This window comes from Heteronotia binoei, chromosome 7 (genome assembly GCF_032191835.1).
Source record: "Heteronotia binoei isolate CCM8104 ecotype False Entrance Well chromosome 7, APGP_CSIRO_Hbin_v1, whole genome shotgun sequence".
In the NCBI taxonomy this organism is placed as follows: Eukaryota; Metazoa; Chordata; class Lepidosauria; order Squamata; family Gekkonidae; genus Heteronotia; species Heteronotia binoei.
Genome location: NC_083229.1, coordinates 36,402,887 through 36,423,563, shown reverse-complemented (window position 1 = coordinate 36,423,563; position 20,677 = coordinate 36,402,887). Strand labels below are relative to the sequence as shown.

The 20,677-nt window shown below is 44.7% G+C and overlaps 1 protein-coding gene across 1 annotated transcript in view; it reads left to right on the top strand.

Annotated features, from left to right (window-relative positions):
- Window positions 1-19,748, top strand: part of DCAF13 (DDB1 and CUL4 associated factor 13) — a 30,767-nt gene extending 11,019 nt beyond the window's left edge. Inside the window, exons 8-11 of the mRNA XM_060243344.1 lie at window positions 714-878; window positions 12,702-12,837; window positions 18,722-18,885; window positions 19,535-19,748. Coding sequence (XP_060099327.1) covers window positions 714-878; window positions 12,702-12,837; window positions 18,722-18,885; window positions 19,535-19,622 — 553 coding nt within the window. The 3' untranslated portion in view covers window positions 19,623-19,748. The remainder of the gene's footprint in view (window positions 1-713; window positions 879-12,701; window positions 12,838-18,721; window positions 18,886-19,534) is intronic.
- The last annotated feature ends 929 nt before the right edge of the window (window positions 19,749-20,677 follow it).

Genomic DNA, 20,677 nt, shown 5'->3' with positions numbered 1-20,677 from the left:
AATACTTGGGTTTAAGGGACTTAACCCTGTGATTCTTAATCCATCCACTTACAATTAAGTTCTTTTGAAAGTGGTGAGACTTAGCTTCCACACAATGAGTTTTGAACAAGGGTGCCAAGCAATGTGACAAAAATGTGTGAGCTGGAGGCTAAAAAATTGTGAGCTACTGGCATTAAAGTTGTGAGCCACTGGATAAATTAGTTTGCTCTAGAGGCATTTTTCCTGAGCTGAGACAAAAATGTGTGAGCTGGAGGCTAAAAAATTGTGAGCTAGCTCATACAAACTGAGCTTAGAGGGAACGCTGGTGCCAGGTCCATTAAGTGAAGTCTAAGTGGCACTTGGTTTGCTGAAAGTAATGTAACTTCATTATGTTTTCCTTAAAAGTCAGTTTTGGATCTTTGATGGAGAGATGTAGTTGCCATAGTTGCTTATTCCAAGATAGTGTGATCTGCCAACTGATATGCGTTTGAGCTTTTGTATGTTTTGATGGCTTGAGTTAAGCTGCAATGCTAACAACACATACTTAGGGATAAGTCCCATTGAATAATATGGGCCTGACTTCTGCGTAAACATTAATAGATTTCACTGTCAGATATTATTAACTGAATGAACAGACATGGAATTTGAATATTTTAAAACCTATGTCAGTATTTGAGTGTTGGAAGATATATAATGTCATTGAGAGTGATGTTTTTATTGCTTTTTTTTTGTAGCTTGTATACTTTTGATATGCGATTTCTTGACAAGCCTGTAATGGTTCATATGGATCATGTGTCTGCGGTCCTTGATGTGGATTATTCCCCTACTGGGAAAGAATTTGTGTCTGCCAGCTTTGATAAATCTGTTCGTATTTTCCCTGTAGACAAAGGTCACAGCAGGTCAGTGATATTACAAATAAGCTTCTCTTGGGACCCCTCCTCCTCCACCAGCAGTCTCAACACTCTCGTGAACTCATTCAGCATGTTTGATACCAGATTTCCTCTGACAGTATTCTTAGAGGGGAGCAGAAGGAACAAATTGCTGCTTGTGTGGGTTTTTTTTACACTGATGGTTACTAAAATTCCACTTAAGCAAATCAATAGAATTTTACATTGAGAGCCAGTTTGGTGTGGTTAAGTGAGCAGACTCTTATCTGGGAGAACCGGGTTTGATTCCCCACTCCTCCACTTGCACCTGCTGAGATGGCCTTGGGTCAGCCATAGCTTTCATAGAAGCTGTCTGTCAGAACTTAAGAACTCCAGGCAGATCCCATACTTAGTTTCCAAGCTAGGATTTTATTAGAGAGAACTAAGAACTGTTAGATACAAGGTACAAGATAACAGTGATGGCGAGAGCCAGCACTGGCCCAGTTTTATATAGTAAAACAAACAACCCACAAAGCTTTAATTCACACCGTTACAGGCACATCTGTCTTCCCACCAGTGCTATCAGCAAAGACGTTGCCTCCTTACTCTGAAGGCCACACGATTCGGCTTCAAAGGGTGTCAGTGTGAGAAAGTACAGAGATACAACATTATTCAGTCTACAGCCCCCAAATACTTTGGATACCATCGGGGCAGGGTTAACTACTACTCAGGCACTTCAGGTTAAGAAAGGTTACAATATGGGGTCGGTCTGGTTCAACGCTCAGGTCCACTCTATGCATACTTGCCAACCATCAATTATACTGGTTCTACATTAAGCTAGCAATAATAAAGTTACAAGTTCTGACATACTGCCCCCCCTAAGCGCCCTCCCCCGGGGGGTGGCGGCTTGGGCTTGTGCGGGTACAGCAGGTGAAACTTTTTTAACAATTGCGGCGCAGCTACGTTCTGAGATTCGACCCATTCATCACAGCTCGGGGGGAAGTGCTTCCACCTGATTAAGTAATACAGTTTCCCCCGTTTGACTTTGGAGTCCAGGATTTCGTGGACTTCATGGTGACTCTGACCCCTCACTGTCGTCGGAGGGGGCGGCGGAGCCCTGGGATGGAAGGACGTGGCACCAGGGTCTTTCCGGAGTAAGCTGCAATGAAAAACAGGATGGATTTTGCTTAGAGACTTGGGCAGCTCGAGTTCTGCAGTCACCTTATTGATTACTCGTTTGATCCTAAAAGGCCCAAGAAACTTCAACGCAAGTTTGCGGCAGGGCTGAGGAAGGGGGAGGTTTTTTGTGGACAAAAAGACAGTGTCTCCCACTCTCAATTCCCATTCAGGAGAGTGTTTTTTATCAAACTGTTTTTTGTAAGCCTTTTTCGCTTCCTCCAGGTTCTCCTGAATTCCCTTCCAGCTCTCCCGAAGGCCTTCCCACCATTGTTGGCACGATGTGGGTTCTGAGGGGGTGGCAGGGAGGGGAAGCGTTGGGAAAGGCTTGCCCTCATAGCCATTTATGATTTGGAAAGGAGAGGTTTTAGTAGAGCTGTGAAGGCTGTTGTTGTAGCCGTATTCAGCGAATGGGAGTAGGTCCACCCAGTTGGACTGTTGGAAGTTAATGAAACAGCGGAGGTACTGTTCTAGAAGGCTATTAACCCTCTCCGTCTGTCCGTCCGACTGGGGGTGGTAGGCTGAGCTGAGGCCCTGCTCAATACCCGCAAGTTTGCAAAACTCCCGCCAGAAGTTGGCAACGAACTGCGTCCCGCGGTCGCTAATGACCTTGTCTGGGAACGAGTGTAGGCGTACAATGTGTGTAAAGAAAAGTTGGGCAAGTTTTTTAGCCGTGGGGAGCTGTTTGCAGGGGATGAAGTGGGCTTGTTTGGAGAATGTATCGACCACTACCAAAACAACAGTTTTGCCCTGCGACGGCGGGAGCTCCACAATGAAATCCATAGACACTACCGACCAAGGCCGGGTGGCTGTTGGGAGGGGCACTAGGTGGCCGGGAGGTTTACCCCCTCTTCGTTTAGCCATCAGACAGGTGGGACATGAGAGGACGAATTCGGAGACGTCTCTTTTGAGCCTAGGCCACCAAAACTGTCGGGTAATGAGGTTGAGGGTTTTGACATAGCCGAAATGGCCCGCCAGGCGGCTGGAATGACAATGCTCTAAAATCTGCTTGCGGAGGGAGGAGGGCACATAGATCTTTTCGTTGTGCAACAGGAGGCCGTCCTCGCTTTTACGGAGGTTCGGTGGTTGGTCTGCTTCCCGAGCAGTCTCCGCAACTAACTGAGACAAGAGGTCCGGCTCCGGGGGGCCGATCCTCTTCCCGGAGCGGGTGGTGACCCCCCCCGCGATGGCCGAAGGGGGGATAAGGGAGTCCACCACCTCCTCGCGGAGGCTCTCGTGCTGTGGCAGGCGGGAGAGGGCGTCCGCCAAGAAATTCTTGGTACCTGGGATGTGTTTCAGTACAAAGTCGAATTTGGCGAAAAACCCAGCCCACCGGATTTGTTTTGCAGTCATTTTGCGGCGCCCGGTCAATGCCTCGAGATTTTTGTGGTCAGTCCAGATTTCAAATGGGACTCTGGCCCCTTCAAGCCAGGAGCGCCAGGTTTTCAAGGCAAACATGACTGCAAAAGCCTCCTTGTCCCACACTGACCAATTTTTCTGCTCGTTCGAGAACTTTCGTGAAATGTAGGCGCAGGGGCGCAGAACCCCGTTGTCCCCCCTTTGCATTAATATGGCTCCGACGGCGGCGTCGGAAGCATCACATTGAACCACGAAAGGTTTTAACTCGTCAGGGTGGGCCAACACGGGCTCCGAGGTGAAGAGGCGTTTCAATTCTGTAAAGGCTTTTTGACACTCGGGCGTCCACGTTAGGCGCGCGCCCGGCTTTTTTGCCTCTGCCCCCTTCCCCTTTGTTTTAAGGAGCTCCGTAAGGGGTAACATGATGGTGGCGAACCCCTTTATGAAGTCGCGGTAAAAATTTGCGAACCCGAGAAAACTTTGGAGCTGTTTGCGGGTTCGTGGGGGCTCCCAGTCTAGCACCGCTTGAACCTTTGCTGGGTCCATTGACAACCCTTCCCCCGATACTCGGAAGCCTAGATAGTCTAGTTCAGTCTTGTGAAATTCACATTTTGATAGTTTGGCATACAACTTGTGCTTGCACAGGGTGCTCAACACTTTTCTGACTAGTGGTACATGTGACTTGAGATCTGGCGAATAGATAATGATGTCATCAAGGTACACCACCACCCCCTTAAACAGGAACTCTCGCAGAACCTCGTTGATAAAGTTCATGAATACCCCAGGGGCCCCCTGTAGCCCGAAAGGCATAACCAAGTACTCAAATTGTCCTAGCGGGGTATTGAACGCGGTCTTCCACTCGTCCCCCTCCCTGATGCGGACTCGGAAGTACGCGTCTCGGAGGTCGAGTTTTGTGAATATTTTCCCTGTGGCCACAGTATTCAATAGGTCCTTAATCAATGGGATCGGGTAGGCATTAGACATCGAAATCCCGTTTATCGAGCGAAAATCTGTGCAAAGTCTAAGCGACCCATCCTTTTTCTTTCTGAAGAGGACGGGGGCGGCATGGGGGGCTGTTGCCGGTCGTATGAACCCCCGCTTCAGGTTTTTGTCCAAAAATTTGCGGAGTTCCGCTTTCTCCGCCCAACCCATGGAGTACAGTTTCGCTTTCGGCAGTTGCTGCCCCGGGATCAGTTCGATTGCACAGTCCGTGGGGCGGTGAGGTGGTAACTCACCCGCCTCCTTCTCACTAAAGGCCAGTTTTAAGTCCCGGTATTCTTTGGGGATCGAGGCGACCTCCTCGAGGGTGAGGCAGGCTCGCTCATTCCGTGGAGGCGGATGCGGCCCCCATTCGGGGCGCCAATGGTGGTGTTCGCACCTCCAGTCCGGGAATCGGACGATCTGCTCCTCCCACCTTATGTCTGGCTGGTGGCGGGCGAGCCAACCCGAGCCCATCACCACATCAAACGAGCAAGAGGGGGCAATTACAAAAGTTTCGATCCCCCAATGCTCTTCGGTCCCAACGGGGACCGCCTGCGTTTCTAGCTTACATGGCTCTCCCCTCATGGGCCCCCCGTCCATCTGCTGGAAAAGCATGGGTAGCGGGAGGGGGGACGTGGCTAATCCTAGCGCCTCTACTAGGCGGGGGGTGATTAAGTCCCGGTTGCACCCCGAGTCGATTAGTGCTCGGGCATGCATGAACCGTTTTAGGTTCGGGTTGAGAAGGGTTACGGCCATAAACAATAAACCCCCAGTGGCTCTCACCGTGAGGAGTGCCGGCTGTTGCTGGACCTGCTTCGCGGCACCCATTAAAGCAGGTCGTTGTCGTTTCCCGCCGACTCGGTGTCGTCCGACTCCCCGGTCGATTCTTCCACGGTTTCTGGTTCGGCGGTAAAATCCTCGTCAGTCGCCAAGGTGGTGGCGACGGAGCCCCGTCCGGGCTCTTTCGGCCGATTACTCTTTTTCTTCTTGGGCCCCGATGCGGTTGGCCTGGCTGTCGGCGGGGTGGACCCCGCTTTGGCTGGGCAGTTGGAGGCGAGGTGGTCCGGGTCGCCGCACCGGTAACACTTTCGGGCAGTGGTGGGGGTCGAGGTTGTCGGGGCCCGTCGCCCCTCCGCCTTGGTGGGTGTGGATTTCAACCCCTTCTTCGCCAGTTGCTGTCGGCGAAGCCCCACGTGCTGGATGTTGGTCTCGACCTCTCCGGCTAGCTGGATCCACCCGACCAAGGTGTCGGGTCGCCCGTGGCTGTAGCAGCGGTCGAGGACGTTCGGGTTCAGCCCGTTACAAAAAGCAGTATATTTCATAATCTCGTTCCACCCTCTCACTGCCGCGCAGTAGCCCAGGAACTCCGTGGCATACTCGCGAATGGATCGGTTGCCTTGTTCGATGCGCTGGAGGGCTGCGATGGCTTTCTCCTCGCGGAGCGGGTCGCCGTACTGGCGGAGCATGGCGTGCAGGAACCCCGCTACGGTTGCTAGCTCGGGCTTCCTCGCGGTGAACAGCCCGACGTACCATTTGCGGGCTGGACCTCTCAGTCGGGACGCAATGTGGTACACTCGGCTGGCTTCGGTCGGGTAGTCCGCACCCCAGTGGGTAAAGAACGTGTCGCACTGTATGGTGAAGTACTCCACGTCCTCTGGGCTCCCGTCGAATGTAATTTTCAGCTCTCTCCCCCCCCCTGCGGCCGGGGGTGCCGCGGGTTGGGGCACCGGGGCCGGCAGAGCCGGTAGGGCTGGTGCAGCTGGGGCCGGCGGCGCCGGCGGTGCGGGCACGGGGACCGCCGGGGGCGCCGGAACTGGCGGCGCCGGAGGTGCTGGGACCGGCGGCGCGGGGGCCCCCGGGGCCGGAGGCGCCACTGGTTGTGGGGCCGGTGGGGCTGGAGCGGGCACCACCGGCGGCGCGGGAGCCAGCGGGGCCGGTGGGGCCACGGGCGGTTGCCCCAGCGGCAGTCCTCCCACGGGGATCCCCAGGACCGCCGTCTGCAAGGTGCGGAGCTGGTCGTAGATCGCGCCTAGGTTCTGTTGCATCTCCTCGGCCATCATAACTCGGGAGGCGTGTACGTCGTTGTGAATTTCCCGTACATAGTCGAACAGGTCGTTGCGGAGGCTCCGGACCGGGTCGTCCCCGCCTCGCGGTTCTGGACCTTCGCCCTGGTCGTCGTCTCCGTCTCCGCTTGCCCCGTCGCCCAGCATACTTCTGTACCGCTGCTCCGCCGCGTCGATCGCCGCCGTGGACTTCCGCGGGCTCCAGGATCGGGGTGCGGCGAACGCGTCCACCGAGAAAGGTGCGGGCACCTTAATCTTGCGCCTCACCCCCGTCACCTTCGGGTCGAGCGGCGGGTCCTCCGTTGGAGTGGTGGGCTCTCCGTTGTCTGGAACCTTTGCAGCCATCGGGCCGGGTTTCCAGTTCAGATAAGCTCCGAAACAATGGGATCACTGTTATAATGTCAGAACTTAAGAACTCCAGGCAGATCCCATACTTAGTTTCCAAGCTAGGATTTTATTAGAGAGAACTAAGAACTGTTAGATACAAGGTACAAGATAACAGTGATGGCGAGAGCCAGCACTGGCCCAGTTTTATATAGTAAAACAAACAACCCACAAAGCTTTAATTCACACCGTTACAGGCACATCTGTCTTCCCACCAGTGCTATCAGCAAAGACGTTGCCTCCTTACTCTGAAGGCCACACGATTCGGCTTCAAAGGGTGTCAGTGTGAGAAAGTACAGAGATACAACATTATTCAGTCTACAGCCCCCAAATACTTTGGATACCATCGGGGCAGGGTTAACTACTACTCAGGCACTTCAGGTTAAGAAAGGTTACAATATGGGGTCGGTCTGGTTCAACGCTCAGGTCCACTCTATGCATACTTGCCAACCATCAATTATACTGGTTCTACATTAAGCTAGCAATAATAAAGTTACAAGTTCTGACACTGTCCTTGAAAGGGCAGCTGCTGTAAAAGCACTCTCAGCCTCACCTACCTCACAGGGTGTTTGTTGTGTGTGTGGGGAGAGTTAGAGGAGATTGTGACCGCTCTGAGACTCTGAGATTCAGAGTATAGGGCGGGATATAAATCCAAAATCATCATCATCTTCTACATCATGCAGGCTAGATTTTTCTGTTTCTTAAACCCTTTGTCTTTTCCTGACTAGCTATCAGTTTGGAATCTCTAATCCTGAAACTGTTATTTTGGGTGGAATCCAAAAAGCAACTTTAGCATAGGCTGAGGACTTGTGCTCACCTAGTGGAATTCTGTCCTCCCAAATCCTTTTAACTTTCAGAAGTCTTTTTGTATGCAGTGTAATGGGCTTGTATGGACAAGAAAACTGTCCGAGTTACCTTTGGATGCACACCACTAGTTGAAGGGATCTTTGGATCCAGGCCACTGAAATTAATACTGCTTGAAATCAGTAGGGCTTTCCTCCCAATCTTGGGTGATCCAAAGGATGTGGTTTGGATCCTGTTACTGTTAGGTCGATCTGTAACTGGCTGACAGATCACATCCAAAGAATGCTTGTGAATGGTTCCTCATCCTCTTGGAGAGGAGTGACAAATGGAGTGCCTCAGGGATCTGTCCTGGGACCTGTTTTGTTCAACATCTTTATCAATGATTTGGATGAAGGAATAGAGGGAATGCTTATTAAATATGCAGATGATACTAAATTGGGAGGGGTTGCAGATACAGTAGAAGACAGAGATAGGCTACAGGATGATCTTGACCGGCTGGAAAACTGGGCTTAAACAGATAAAACAAATTTTAACGGGGATACTGCATTTAGGTAGGAAAAATTACATGCATAATTATAGGATGGGGAGACTTGTCTTGACAGTAGTATGTATAAAAAGGATCTAGAAGTTTTAGTGGACCATACACTGAACATTAGTCAGCAATGTGATGCAGTGGTTAAAAAGGTAAATGCAATTTTGGGCTGTATCAACAGAAGTATAGTGTCCAGATCACAAGAAGTGACTGTATCGCTTTACTCTGCTCTGGTTAGATCTCACCTGGAGTATTATGTTTAGTTTTGGGCACCACAAATAAAGAAGGATATAGACAAGCTGGAACATTTCCAGAGGAGGGCAGTGGAGATGGTGAGGGGTCTGGAGACCAAGTCCTATGAGGAAAGTTGGAAGGAGCTGGGTATGTTCAACCTGGAGAGGAGACAACTGACAGGTGATATCTTCAAGTACTTGAAGGGCTGTCATATAAAGGATGAAGCAGAATTGTTTTCTGTTGCCCCAGAAAGTCGAACCAGAACCAGTGGGTTGAAATTAAATCAAAACAGTTTCCAGCTACACATTAGAAAGAACTTCCTTACAGAGCAGTTTCTCAGTGGAACAGGCTTCCTCAGGAGGTGGTGGGCTCTCCTTCCTTGGAGGCTAGATGGCCATCTGACAGCAATGTTGTGAACTTAGGCAGATCATGAGAAGGAGAGCAGGAAGGGTTGCATCTGTGCTTAGTTCTTGTGGCCCTTTCTTACATGTCCAGGGAAATGCTGATTGCTACTGATTTTCAGAAATTTTTTCTCTTAATCAGTTTGGCAAGGAATCCTGGAGGTTTTTGCCATCTTCTGGGCATGAAGCAAGGGTCACTGGGGATGTGTGCTTGAGGAGGAGGGATTTGTGAAATTCCTTCATTGTGCTGGGGTTGGATGATGTCCCTGGAGGTCCCTTCCAGCTCTGTGATTCTGTGTAATTAACTTGTGGTAATAGACATCTGTACATGGCAGTGCTGCATACTAAAAAGTCTGAGCAGTTTGTCTGTGTAGAGAACTGTAAACTGAGTTTAGAATCCTGGCAGGACTTGCCTAAGTCCTCTGCTTCTGCTGGCAAAGGCTTCTCAGTCAAAGCATATATGTTCAGCATTAGTGCTAAGTGGCACTGTAAATGAACCATAGACACCACATATAAAACAACTCTCTTCGAAAAGCAGTTTTGTTCCTTAGCAGTTCCAAACAATGTATCATAGAATGCATTTGTAGTCTTTCATTTGGGATTAGTCAGAATTGCATAAAGGGGGGGGGGGAGTGTATAGTATTTCTGACCCAAGTCTGAGTAAGCAATTCTTCATCTACCAAAACCATGCTCCTGAGGTTGTTTTTAATCTAGCAGGTTTCTTTCATAGTTCCAAGGACTTGGATGCCTTGCTAAATTTGATGTTCCTAATTAAACCTTGAATTTGAAACTTGAGAAGATAGGGGAAACAAGAGATGCTTTTATTAAGTTCATTGTAAGCCCTTGGCAACCAAGCCAGATGTTTGTATGATTAAATGAAAGAATCAAGTTATTCACCCATATGCTATTGTGTTGCTCTTGTCCTTGAAGAGGGTGAATTTCAAAACCTGTGATGAATCTGAAAGATTAGCAAAAGAAAATGTCCTATGAAGTTGCATAAATGATTTTTTGAGGATCGATAAGGAGAGCTTTAAGAAAAATATTGCACTGTCAAAGTGTATGCTTTTCTGTGTTTTTAAAAATGGAAGATTATACTGTAGATATCATGCGTTTTACAGTATTAAGAGTGCATTCTAGGAGTTGTTCTAAGGACCTACCACTGTGGATCAACAGTGCAAGTCTCTGTAACCAGCTACTGGCAAAAACAACTAGAAGGATAACTTTTGGCCAAGTTGACCATGCCAGTATGTAAGGATTTTCACTTCATTGGCTTTTCAGAATGTAGTGTGGTTGAAAGGAGGGGCTGTGGCTCAGTGAGAGAGAATCCACTTGACCTACAGACGGTCCAAAGTTCAATCTGTAGCATCTGTAGCTTTAAAGGTCAGGTAGTAGATGATATGAAAGACCTCTGCCTGAGATCCTGGAGAGCCACTGCTAGTCTGAGGAGACAATACTGACCTAATGGGCCAGTGGTGCGATTCAGTATGAGGCAGCTTCGTGTGTTCTTAGGCTGAGCTATAAGGCGAGAAATCTCTGCTTTGAATCTTGTTTTGGCTCCAATTTCACTAGGTAACCTCAGGCTAATCATTGTCAGCCCCCATTTGCTTCAGGAAGATGATGCTGAAGTTCCTTATTAGGGTGGTTGTAACAGCTGCAAGAAGATAATACTTGTGAACACTTGAAAGCTTTTATCAGTGATCATGACTGCTATGATTTTTGCAAGTGGAAGACATTTGTTACTGGTAGCAATTGTTTCCATTCTCTGAATAAGAAGAACAGTTCATGGTACCATTTATGATTATTAAGAAAAACAGGCATCGTCTCCCATTATTCTGCATACTATTTTATATAGGCACAGCCCAAGACTGGAAGGGGAAGGGTTTTGATGTAAGGCCTTCCGACGTTGCTTAATGCCTTCTTTACCAGGAATAATAAAATAGATCTAAGGATTTGTATTTGGTCACATTCCAATGTTAATTAGAGACCAATTAGACTACTAGGTGCAGGAAACAAAGTCATTATGTAAATAGTAATTATAATCTGTAGCTTTTCCATGTCTTATTTGTTTAAAAATAAACAATAGACTTGAAGAAAAATATAGGTTACAATAAAAAGTATAAACCCAATGAAAATCATTGTAAATTGTATAATATTAAATCATTAGGCAACAACTAATAAGACTTGTATTCATATTGTGCAATCCTAAACAGAGTTAAATCCTTCGAAGTCCACTGCAGTCAGTTGACTTAGACGGGTTTCACTCTGTTTATTATAACATTGTAAATACATTTACTTGGAGCTGCGTGCTCACAATTGGAACAAACTGCTTGTTTAGTTGAAGGATTTCTTTTGTGGACAGCTTTTAATATAATGAACTTTCTTGCATTTGTGGACACAGAGACCAAGTTCTATTTTGACATGAACCAATTAATGAAGGCCCAGATGAACTAGTTTATAAAAAGCATACCCAACTAATGGCACAATTGTTCTGAATCCATGAGCCTTCTAAAGAAGTCCATGGTAATATCATTATTTTTTTTTTGCTTCTATAGTGGAAGTTTAGTATACAGCATTCGCACTTGTATAAGCAACTCAGTTTGTGGCAGTGTGCTTGAGACTTAGAGTGCCAAAATGAGAACAGACATGGGCTCAGAGACCCCTGAAATGGTTATCAGGATAAAGATCGGTGTCTAAACAAAAGGGCTGTGGAACCAGTTCTTGAGACTGGGTTCATCATATACATAAAATAGACCTTTTCTGGGCACAACAAGCTCAAGAATATTTTCTCAGAGTTTAGGAGTTCTGTATATTGATCTGTAGCTTAAAAATGGTGGGTGGGATCCAAAGAAATATCAGTGGAGTTCTGCTGGTATAATGGGTCTTCCTTGCTATCTGCTTTTACCACCTAAAAATCTTTTCCTGAAAGCCAGGGGCCCCTGGGAACAGCGTAGGCTGCAACTTCAGTGGAAAATCTATGAAAATCACATATCTATTTTTGGGCAATTGGAAGCGCACCTTTGGGTCAAACCCAGTATTACCCATTTTGGGTTGTTTTCAAAAACATTTTCCCATTGTATTAGGAATGTGCAAGTGGGGGACTGGTGAGGATTTGGTGGGAGGGGGTTCTTAGTTTTCCTTCTACCTTCAAGTTAAAGTGTTCCCTCCTTCCCCTCAAAGCTACTGCAACCCTTCCCCTACCCACCCACCTTTATCTGTCCTCTCTGAGTCTTCCATATTTCTCCTTCAGTCCCTGTGGCAGTTCCTTCTTTCACCTACCTACCATATTCTGTTCCTCATCCATAGAGAATTAACCTTCATGTGTTTATGTTACCTTCAGTTTATTTCATTTTCTCTCTGTGTCCCTGCAGCTTGATACTACCTGAGGTATCGAAGCATCAATAATGTTTGAATTAATTACTCAGTGGTTAAATGTGCAGACTGTTATCTGGGAGAACCGAGTTTGATTCCCCACTCCTTCACATGCAGCTGCTGGAATGGCCTTGGGTCAGCCATAGCACTCGCAGGAGTTGTCCTTGAAAGGGCAGCTGTTGTAAGAGCTCTCTCAGCCCCATGTACCTCACAGGGTGTCTGTTATGGGGAAGGAAGGTAAAAGAGATTGTGAGCTGCTCTAAGATTTGGAGTATAGGGCAGGATATAAATCCAATATCTTCTAAAAAAATATCCTTTCCTTCCTTTTCTTTCTTTAAAGGTACATATACTATTGAGAGAGGTGTAATTCTTCAGTGCATCCTCTAAAGTAAATTAGATTTTTCTGCAAACCAGAGCTTTCCAGTGTGTGCATTTTTTGTTCTGCATTCTGGGGTCAGAAGTAGATTAGAATTATCACTGAGCTATGCATGAAAAGAAATTGCATGAGGAGTTAAATTGGAAGAAAACATCACTATAACGTTTATGCTTGTTTTAGGGAAGTCTATCATACCAAGCGAATGCAGCATGTCATCAGTGTCAAATGGACATCTGATAATAAATATATTTTGTGTGGTTCTGATGAAATGAACATTCGTTTGTGGAAAGCTAATGCTTCTGAAAAACTGGGTGTGGTAAGTAACGTCAGACTTTATTTCTTCTTTTACTGTTTTGTAAATCATAAAATAATGTGGTAGGCTCAGAACAAGCATACATAATATTTAATTTGGCTAATGGCATGCAACCATGTAACTAATACTATTTAAAATTGTACTGTTAATCTCCATTAATTCATCTACTGGCTTTTTTGAAGGTACTAAAGGTAGCGGAGATTGCTTGGTGTTCCTATTCATTGGATAATCTCATGGTCTGTTCTTTAGAGAACCCATGAATAATCACCATTTACTTTTTTACATATTTAAATCTGATGTAAGCTTCTGTCAGGGCCACCCCTGTCTCGTTATCTTATCATTCTTTTTTTCTTTGGGGAGTTATGCTTTACCTTGATATCTTGGTTAGTCTTTTTTTGGAGTGGGGGTGCCATCTGCAACTCTGATACCCTTTCTGGGGGGAGGCATAACACCAAAACTGTATATAAAATTTCACATGTGAGTACGCCATAAAATTAATGATAATTTCCATAAAATTGCATTGTAGACTAGTTACTACCACATAAAATAGACTGATATTCAGTGATTTCTTATAGAATTGTAACAAATGTAAATTACTCTAGTGAAATCTCCAAATATGGATGTGATTGAGTCAATTAAATTAATAAGATAAACTAATTTGGGCTAAGTGACTTTATTGATCGATGAGATGTAATTGGATAGACTTGTTCCTTTGCAGAAGAAAGGATTCTGAAACTGTTAATATATTTATATAGTAAATGTTCTCAAACAACAGTTTATCTTCCAGGGTTCACAGGCATTCACGTTCAAGTGTATCCATTTGAAGATTGTTTAATTTATATAGTGTGGGCACTGTAACTCTAGGTATTTCACCAAAGCCTCCTTAAGCAGTTGTCTGGAGAAGCAGGATACAAACATTCTAAATAAATGTTTCCCTTGTTATCTTGATTATATACTGTGGCACCAAAATTTAATTCCATATAGAGACATGTGGCAATGTAACATTAAAAAATGGCTACCTATATAGTTGGTTCTTGATCTGGAGGTAGGGACCTCCAGTCCATTCCAAGCTATTCCGGGGGGGGGGGGTGTCATCCCCCAGGAGCAGCATTTGGGGAGATCTTTTGTGGTAGGGGAAGGGGGGAATGCATCCACTAACAGAAATCATGCTGGCCATGGCTTCTGTAGGGAAGATCCAAGAATCTTGAAACGATAGCTGACAAGTTACAATGCTGTGTTAAGCTCTCATGTGGCAATGTAAAACGAAGAGCAGAAATTACCTAGGCTGTTGGGGAGGATAAAGATTTCCACTTAATTGTACTTGGGTTGCAATACAAAAAGAGAGAGCACAATTTGGAAAGTAGGGATAGCTGACAATTCCACATCTTTGCAGGCTGCTTCATCCTATGCAAAGGTGAATGTTTGCATGATATACATTTTTCGTTTCCTTATGATTAGTAAATATTGAATCAATAGTTTAAGGGGTTTCGCAGGATCTGATGTCAGAGGAAACTTGCCTTTTAGGAATGGAGAATCAAGCATCAGCTGAAGTTATGAGGGAGGGTAGATGTCCTTTAGAACAGCAGAGTAATAATTTCTCCTTATGCTTCTGCAATATCTCCAAATGTTAAGCTTCTAAAAGAGAAAAAAATGCTATCATCTTTATAATGAAAAAATACCATGCAAACCAAATAAACATTATCAGTAAAGAAGAGCTTTTCATAACCATTTTTGATCACTACAGAATTCTCCTTTGTCAGGCATACATTGTAAAATGTCACTTGATGTTTGTATTGGGTTGTGGGTTTCATATGTGATTAATGTTTGACTGGTAAGCTGTACTTTGATACCGGGGCTTCCTACATATTCGTCAGCTTTTTCATGCTTTCTTAGTCTCATTAATGTATTTGCTGTTGAAGTTATTACATAAAAACTAGTGGGACTCTCAAGCAAGAATAGCAGGAGTCAGAGATGCTTAACATGTGTAGACTGCACTGGCTATTAAGCCTATGATATCCTGGTGACTATTGTAGTGATAAACAAAGTCTAGTGATTGGCTTTTTAAAAGGTCAGTCTTGGTCCTGGTGTTTCTTTTTAAAAAAACAAGTTTTGCTATAACTACATTATTATCTGTTTATCTTGCAGATTTTAAATCCATAAGGTGATGCATGTTATTATACAACTTTGATAAATAGCCTAGCAGATAATTTCTTCATGTAGAAGACTTTACTACTTAGGGTACTGCATTGAAAAGAAAACTTTGAGCAGCATGAGTAGACTACTACTCCAACTAATCACGAATTAAACTATCTGAGACTGCCTTCTATAGCAGCTTGGTTTTAGAGACTACTAATGTAATTGGCCTTATATTAGTGGTCAATGCTTTTGAATTGCTGTGCTCAAGCAGGTGGTTTATAGGGTCGTGCCTTTGCCCTAAGGTTGTGATCTGCCCTACTGACTCAGGGACAATGTGGCACAGCAGAATAATGGTAATCTTAGTTGTCTGAAGGTAGCGAAATGATATTTCCTAGCCCCTTTATTTTGAAGGGCATTTTGTGGATATTTTTGGCTCCAAATAAATATGCCCACATATGTACTAATCATGTTTTAGACTGAGGATTAAGATTTGCTTGGCAGGAGTGCTGTGCCATGCTTTGGTCTGTCTTTTTGACTGTGCATTGACCACTTATGATTTTACAAATAAAACTGATTGCTAGGACTAAATTAGTCGGAGGCTTGAGTTGGGCCTGACCACTGCTTCGATAAGTCCAAAACTTCATTTTTGTAGATGGAGACTGTAGAAATGGCCAGTCATTCGTACTGGAGGATAAAACCTCATTGTTCATTTTCCTCTGTCTTGAGTCAATTACTGGTAGTGCACAGGAGGGATTTTGTATATTCTGTCCAGCCTTTGTGTACCTGTAGACTCTCAACCATTTTTACATAGACTGATGTTAATGTTTTTAAAACATTTAGCATCATCTGGCTCAAATGTCAATGTGGAGTTAACATATACACAGAATAATAATAATAATAATAATAATAATAATAATAAAATTTTATTTATATCCCGCCCTCCCCGCCGAGGTGGGCTCAGGGCGGCTAACAACATTTCATAAAATTATACAGGGTTTAAAATCACATTAACTTTATAAAACATTCCAGTTATCTGTGGCAAGTGTCCATGGTGTAATAAGGCTCTCTGAAGAGGTATTATGTACCGTATTTTTCGCACCATAAGACGCTCCGGACGATAGGACACACCTTCCTCCTGGGGGGCGATCCGCTGCCTCCGATCCCAGTGCTTCCTCCGTGCCTGCCTGCCTGGCTCCAGCTCTGACACTTACAGCAAGCGCTGGGATCGGAGGGCAGAGGGAGCGATCCTGGCGCTTGCTGTAAGCGTCAGAGCTGGAGCCAGGCAGGCAGGCACGGAGGAAGCACGCTGCCCTCTCCACAGCCGGCGCTCGCAAAGCGGAGGGGGTGGGTGCTTCCTCCGTGCCTGCCTGCCTGCCTGGCTTCAGCTCTGATGCTTACAGCAAGCGCCGGGATCGGAGGGCAGAGGGAGCGATCCTGGTGCTTGCTGTAAGCGTCAGAGCTGGAGCCAGGCAGGCAGGCGCCGGGATCAGAGGTGGAGGCAGCGGATCCCCCCCCAGGAAGGTAGGTACCGGTACCTTCCGTCCATAAGACGCACACACTTTTCCCCCCACTTTTTTGGGGGGGGAGGGGGAGTGCGTCTTATGGTGCGAAAAATACGGTATATCAGATGCAGTCCATGCCTAATTCTGAGAAATGTACTTTGTAACTGCTTTACTTCTAGATACCATATGAAAACTGTTAAAGTATTTTTATAGAAGTCTTAAACTTCTTGTGGTTAGAGCGAAGTCTTAGAATGTCTCTTATCATAGCTACCATGCACAAAATGGTCAGGGAAGAAAAACTTGTAATCAAGGAAGAATGGCAGACACTAACTTAAGCAGCAATCCATGTGCATTATAAATTAACAATACTGTGTTTCCGGAAGGGGCAAGGTTATGTTATATCTACTACACTTCTAAAGGTAATTAACATAAAAGCCTTTCAGTTTGGAGTACATTAACACTTGTGCATTAAGAGCACCTGTAATATATTGATGACTAAAGAGGCTATTATAGAATGTCTCAGTTAAATGACCAGAGCAAAATATTTCATGTAACTATTCAGGTTATTGCATTTCTTTCTTTAAAATATCCAGTAGTGGTGAAATAGGGTTAATTTATTTTAATCATTTTAATTTATTTTAAACAAACAGGATACTGAACATATATATGCAGAGCCTCAAAGGAAGACCTTTCTCCCTTTATTATATTATCATTAAGGGCTTGGTAGTCAGGTTTTCCAGCCACCTACATTCTGACTTCGTAGGCAAAATGCTTTTTCTTAATTGATTGAAGTAATTGTTTTATACGTGAGCAATTTCAGTAAAGATACCTTTCAAGGAATACTAGCTGCATTTATGTTCTTCAGTTAACAGTGAAAGAAGCTAGGTTGTGAGAGTAGGTGCTTCCACTTACCCCCTTGCAGTACTAATTCAGAATCTCCCCCCCCCCCCCCCGAAATGAAATTTACTGGACTAATGAAATCTTCAATGCCAAATAGCCATTTCTCAGAGTGCTATAAGGGAGCGATAAAACTCTGCAGAAAGATAAACTGATTTTGCCATTATGTGCAGTTGTCACCAATCTGGATACAATAAAACCAGGTATGCTTGCTGGGGGTAAAGTGTAGATGATTGGGGAAGGCAATGGCAAACCACCCCATAAAATGTCTGCCATGAAAACGTTGTGATGTGATGTTACCCCAGAGTTGGAAACAACTGGTGCTTGCACGGGGGACTATACCTTTACCTTTTATGTTTTCAGAAGACTTTTTTTGCATTATGTATAACTCTTGTCATATTGGGTTAAAATGAAACTTGATACACTCCTGAACTCATTTTGAGAATTGTTTTGAGTATCCAGGATAATAGTCTTATGTGGACAAAAAAAAGTTGAGGATGAGGAAGGACATTCACAGTCTTGATCCCTAAATCCTGGTTTCAGAGTTAATCCAGACCAAATCACAGTGGACCTAATGCTTGCCACAGGAGGTGGCGGCTACAAGCATAGACAGCTTCAAGAGGGGATTGGATAAGCATATGGAGCAGAGGTCCATCAGTGGTTACTAGCCACAGCGTATTAATGGAGCTCTCTGTCTGGGGCAGTGATGTTCTGTATTCTTGGTGCTTGGGGGTGGGTGGGCACAGTGGGAGGGCTTCTAGCCCCACTGGTAGACCTCCTGATGGCACTTGGTTTTTTTGGCCACTGTGTGACACAGAGTGTTGGACTGGATGGGCCATTGGCCTGATCCAACATGGCTTCTCTTATCTTCTTTCCTTTTCTTCAGCTTTTACATTCCCGTAGCACTTGCTTATTTTTGTTATGTTACAGGTAAATAGGAAATTGGTCATTCAAAGGGCTATTTCTAGACTGCTGTGTTGATTCCTGTGGGCAGAATTATTATCATTAAAGATTTGGAAATGTGTCAGCAGACACATCAGCTTCCTTCTTTTGTTCAAGACAGAGTCAACTTCTAGGAAAAATTTGTGTTCAGATATGAGTGAAAGCTTGTAAAGGCTCTAGCGTGGTTCCCCCTACCACACTGTGTGGGACTGCCCATTTTGCCTCTGATAGTTTTTCAGTTCTGATCTGCCGTGTTCTGTAAGATCTTTCAGCTACAGTTCAGTGCCCAGCAGCAGGCACATGGAAGTGAAACTTCATGAAGAGTTGTACAGTTCTTCAATTTAAAATCATTGTAACTTTGTGTAGAACTACCACTTTCAAAGTGTTAACACTCGGCTCTATTCTTGTAGGTTAGTCCCCGAGAGAAAGCGGCTATACTCTATAACCAAAAACTGAAGGAAAAATTCCAGCACCACCCCCAGGTCAAGCGTATAGCTCGCCATCGTCACTTGCCAAAGGCCATCTACAGCCAAGCCAAGGAACTGCACATCATGAGAGAAGCTCGTCGGCGAAAGTATGCTTCTGTCATTTCATTTTGTTCATTTGCATGCTCTGGTCATCCGTGCCTTTAGAGAAACAGCTTCACTATTGAATAGATATAGAGAAAACATAATATTTCTTAAAAGCAGTTCAGCACTGGAATAAACTGCCTTCGCAAGCTTTGGAACCTCTTCCATGAAAATTAAATACAAAACAAAACTGGACAGGAGTCTATTGGGAAGGCTTTATTTATTGGATACTTTTTAGGGCAAGAGATTGGTCTAGATAGCTCATTAATCACCTTCCAACACTGATTTTGTATTATTATTATTTGCTGAATTAAGCAGTTCAGTTGGCTGACTCAATAGAGTAGAAAAGACAGGCCAAAGTGGTAATGATCCCTCTCTTTCTGCAGAAATCTTAATAGATGCCAGTCCTTAGAAATCAGAAAATACTGAAAATCCTTAATGCTTTGTGGGGGAAAATGTGTGGAATAATTTAAAATGTGTTCATTGTAAGGTTGCCATTTAGCCTGTGATAAGTCAGTAGATGTGCGTGTGTGCACATGCATGCTTAGAAGCAATAGAATACTTGTGCTAATAAACTAAGCACTTAGGCAGTTACTATCTTTTTGCCACTTAGGACTAAAATTAAAAATCTCATTTTGATCTTTCTTGTTCTAGGGAACTGAACCGGCGCAAGCATAGCAAACCTGGATCTGTACCAGTCGTATCAGAAAAGAAGAAACATATTGTGGCTGTAGTGAAATGATTTACATGGCTACCAAATTTTAGTGTTTGTTGTTACAAAATATGATCCCAAGATTTTACTTTTTAACCCCCAATCCATTGCCACTGTGAAACTATCATTTTTGGACATATAAAAAAATTACTAGAAGAACTTGTGTCAGGTTGTTTTTAAGAAATCCAGTGAACTGTTACTCTTTTGTACCACTGGTAATCAATTTCTGCCTTGCCTGAAAAAGAGAGATGTTGCTGTGTTAGCAGTCAAATCCCTCCTCTCTCTGAGGGGCATTTTATTGCTAAAAAACACCCTTCCTACAATATCTCAGATATCATAAATACAATACACTGCCTGACCTAAAATGACACAAAATGGATGCCAGTCAGGGTCAAGTCTGGACATATAGTTTAGAAGTATGAGAAAGCGTGTCTGGCCAGCTAACAACCTCCTTATCACCCTAGAAAGATGCATAAATTAGGACAAAGAGATTCCCAAGAACATCTTGCCTCACCTTTGATTAATCTCATCCACACCCAGCCTCTTTCCCATTTACCCTAATTAAGCAACACTTAACACTATTCACCAAACCTGGTAGCTTTTCCCATTTGGTATTTACAGGATCATCAGGTGCCATTCATACCTGTAGTTCATCTCAGAAAACCCATCAAACTTCTTCCAAATCATTGTCCATCTCCGAACAAACCAACAAGTTATTGTTTTGGGGGGCTTGCCCCAGGGAGTATTTTGCTCTATAAAGTATTGCATCCTTTTCCATAGCAGTGTAGGTGTGTTCTGTGTCATACCTCACACCCCCAAAACAATTTGGGTCCTTTCTTCTTCGCTCCATGAAACACTGGCTGTTTTGCTGCTGCTTCTGTGGACCTTGCTCCTTAAGATTGGTAACTATAGCTTTCTCTGAAATTGCTTTCTCTCATCTCCTCCCTGATTTCCTCTTAGCTAGCTTGTGTGTTTTCCATATAACTAGGTGGAGAACCCCAGTTACCTCCTCTCACTTGGTCTCCTTAATCTCCTCAACTAATTAAGAGACTGCCTCTGTGGGTAATACTGTGTGGTGCTGCTGT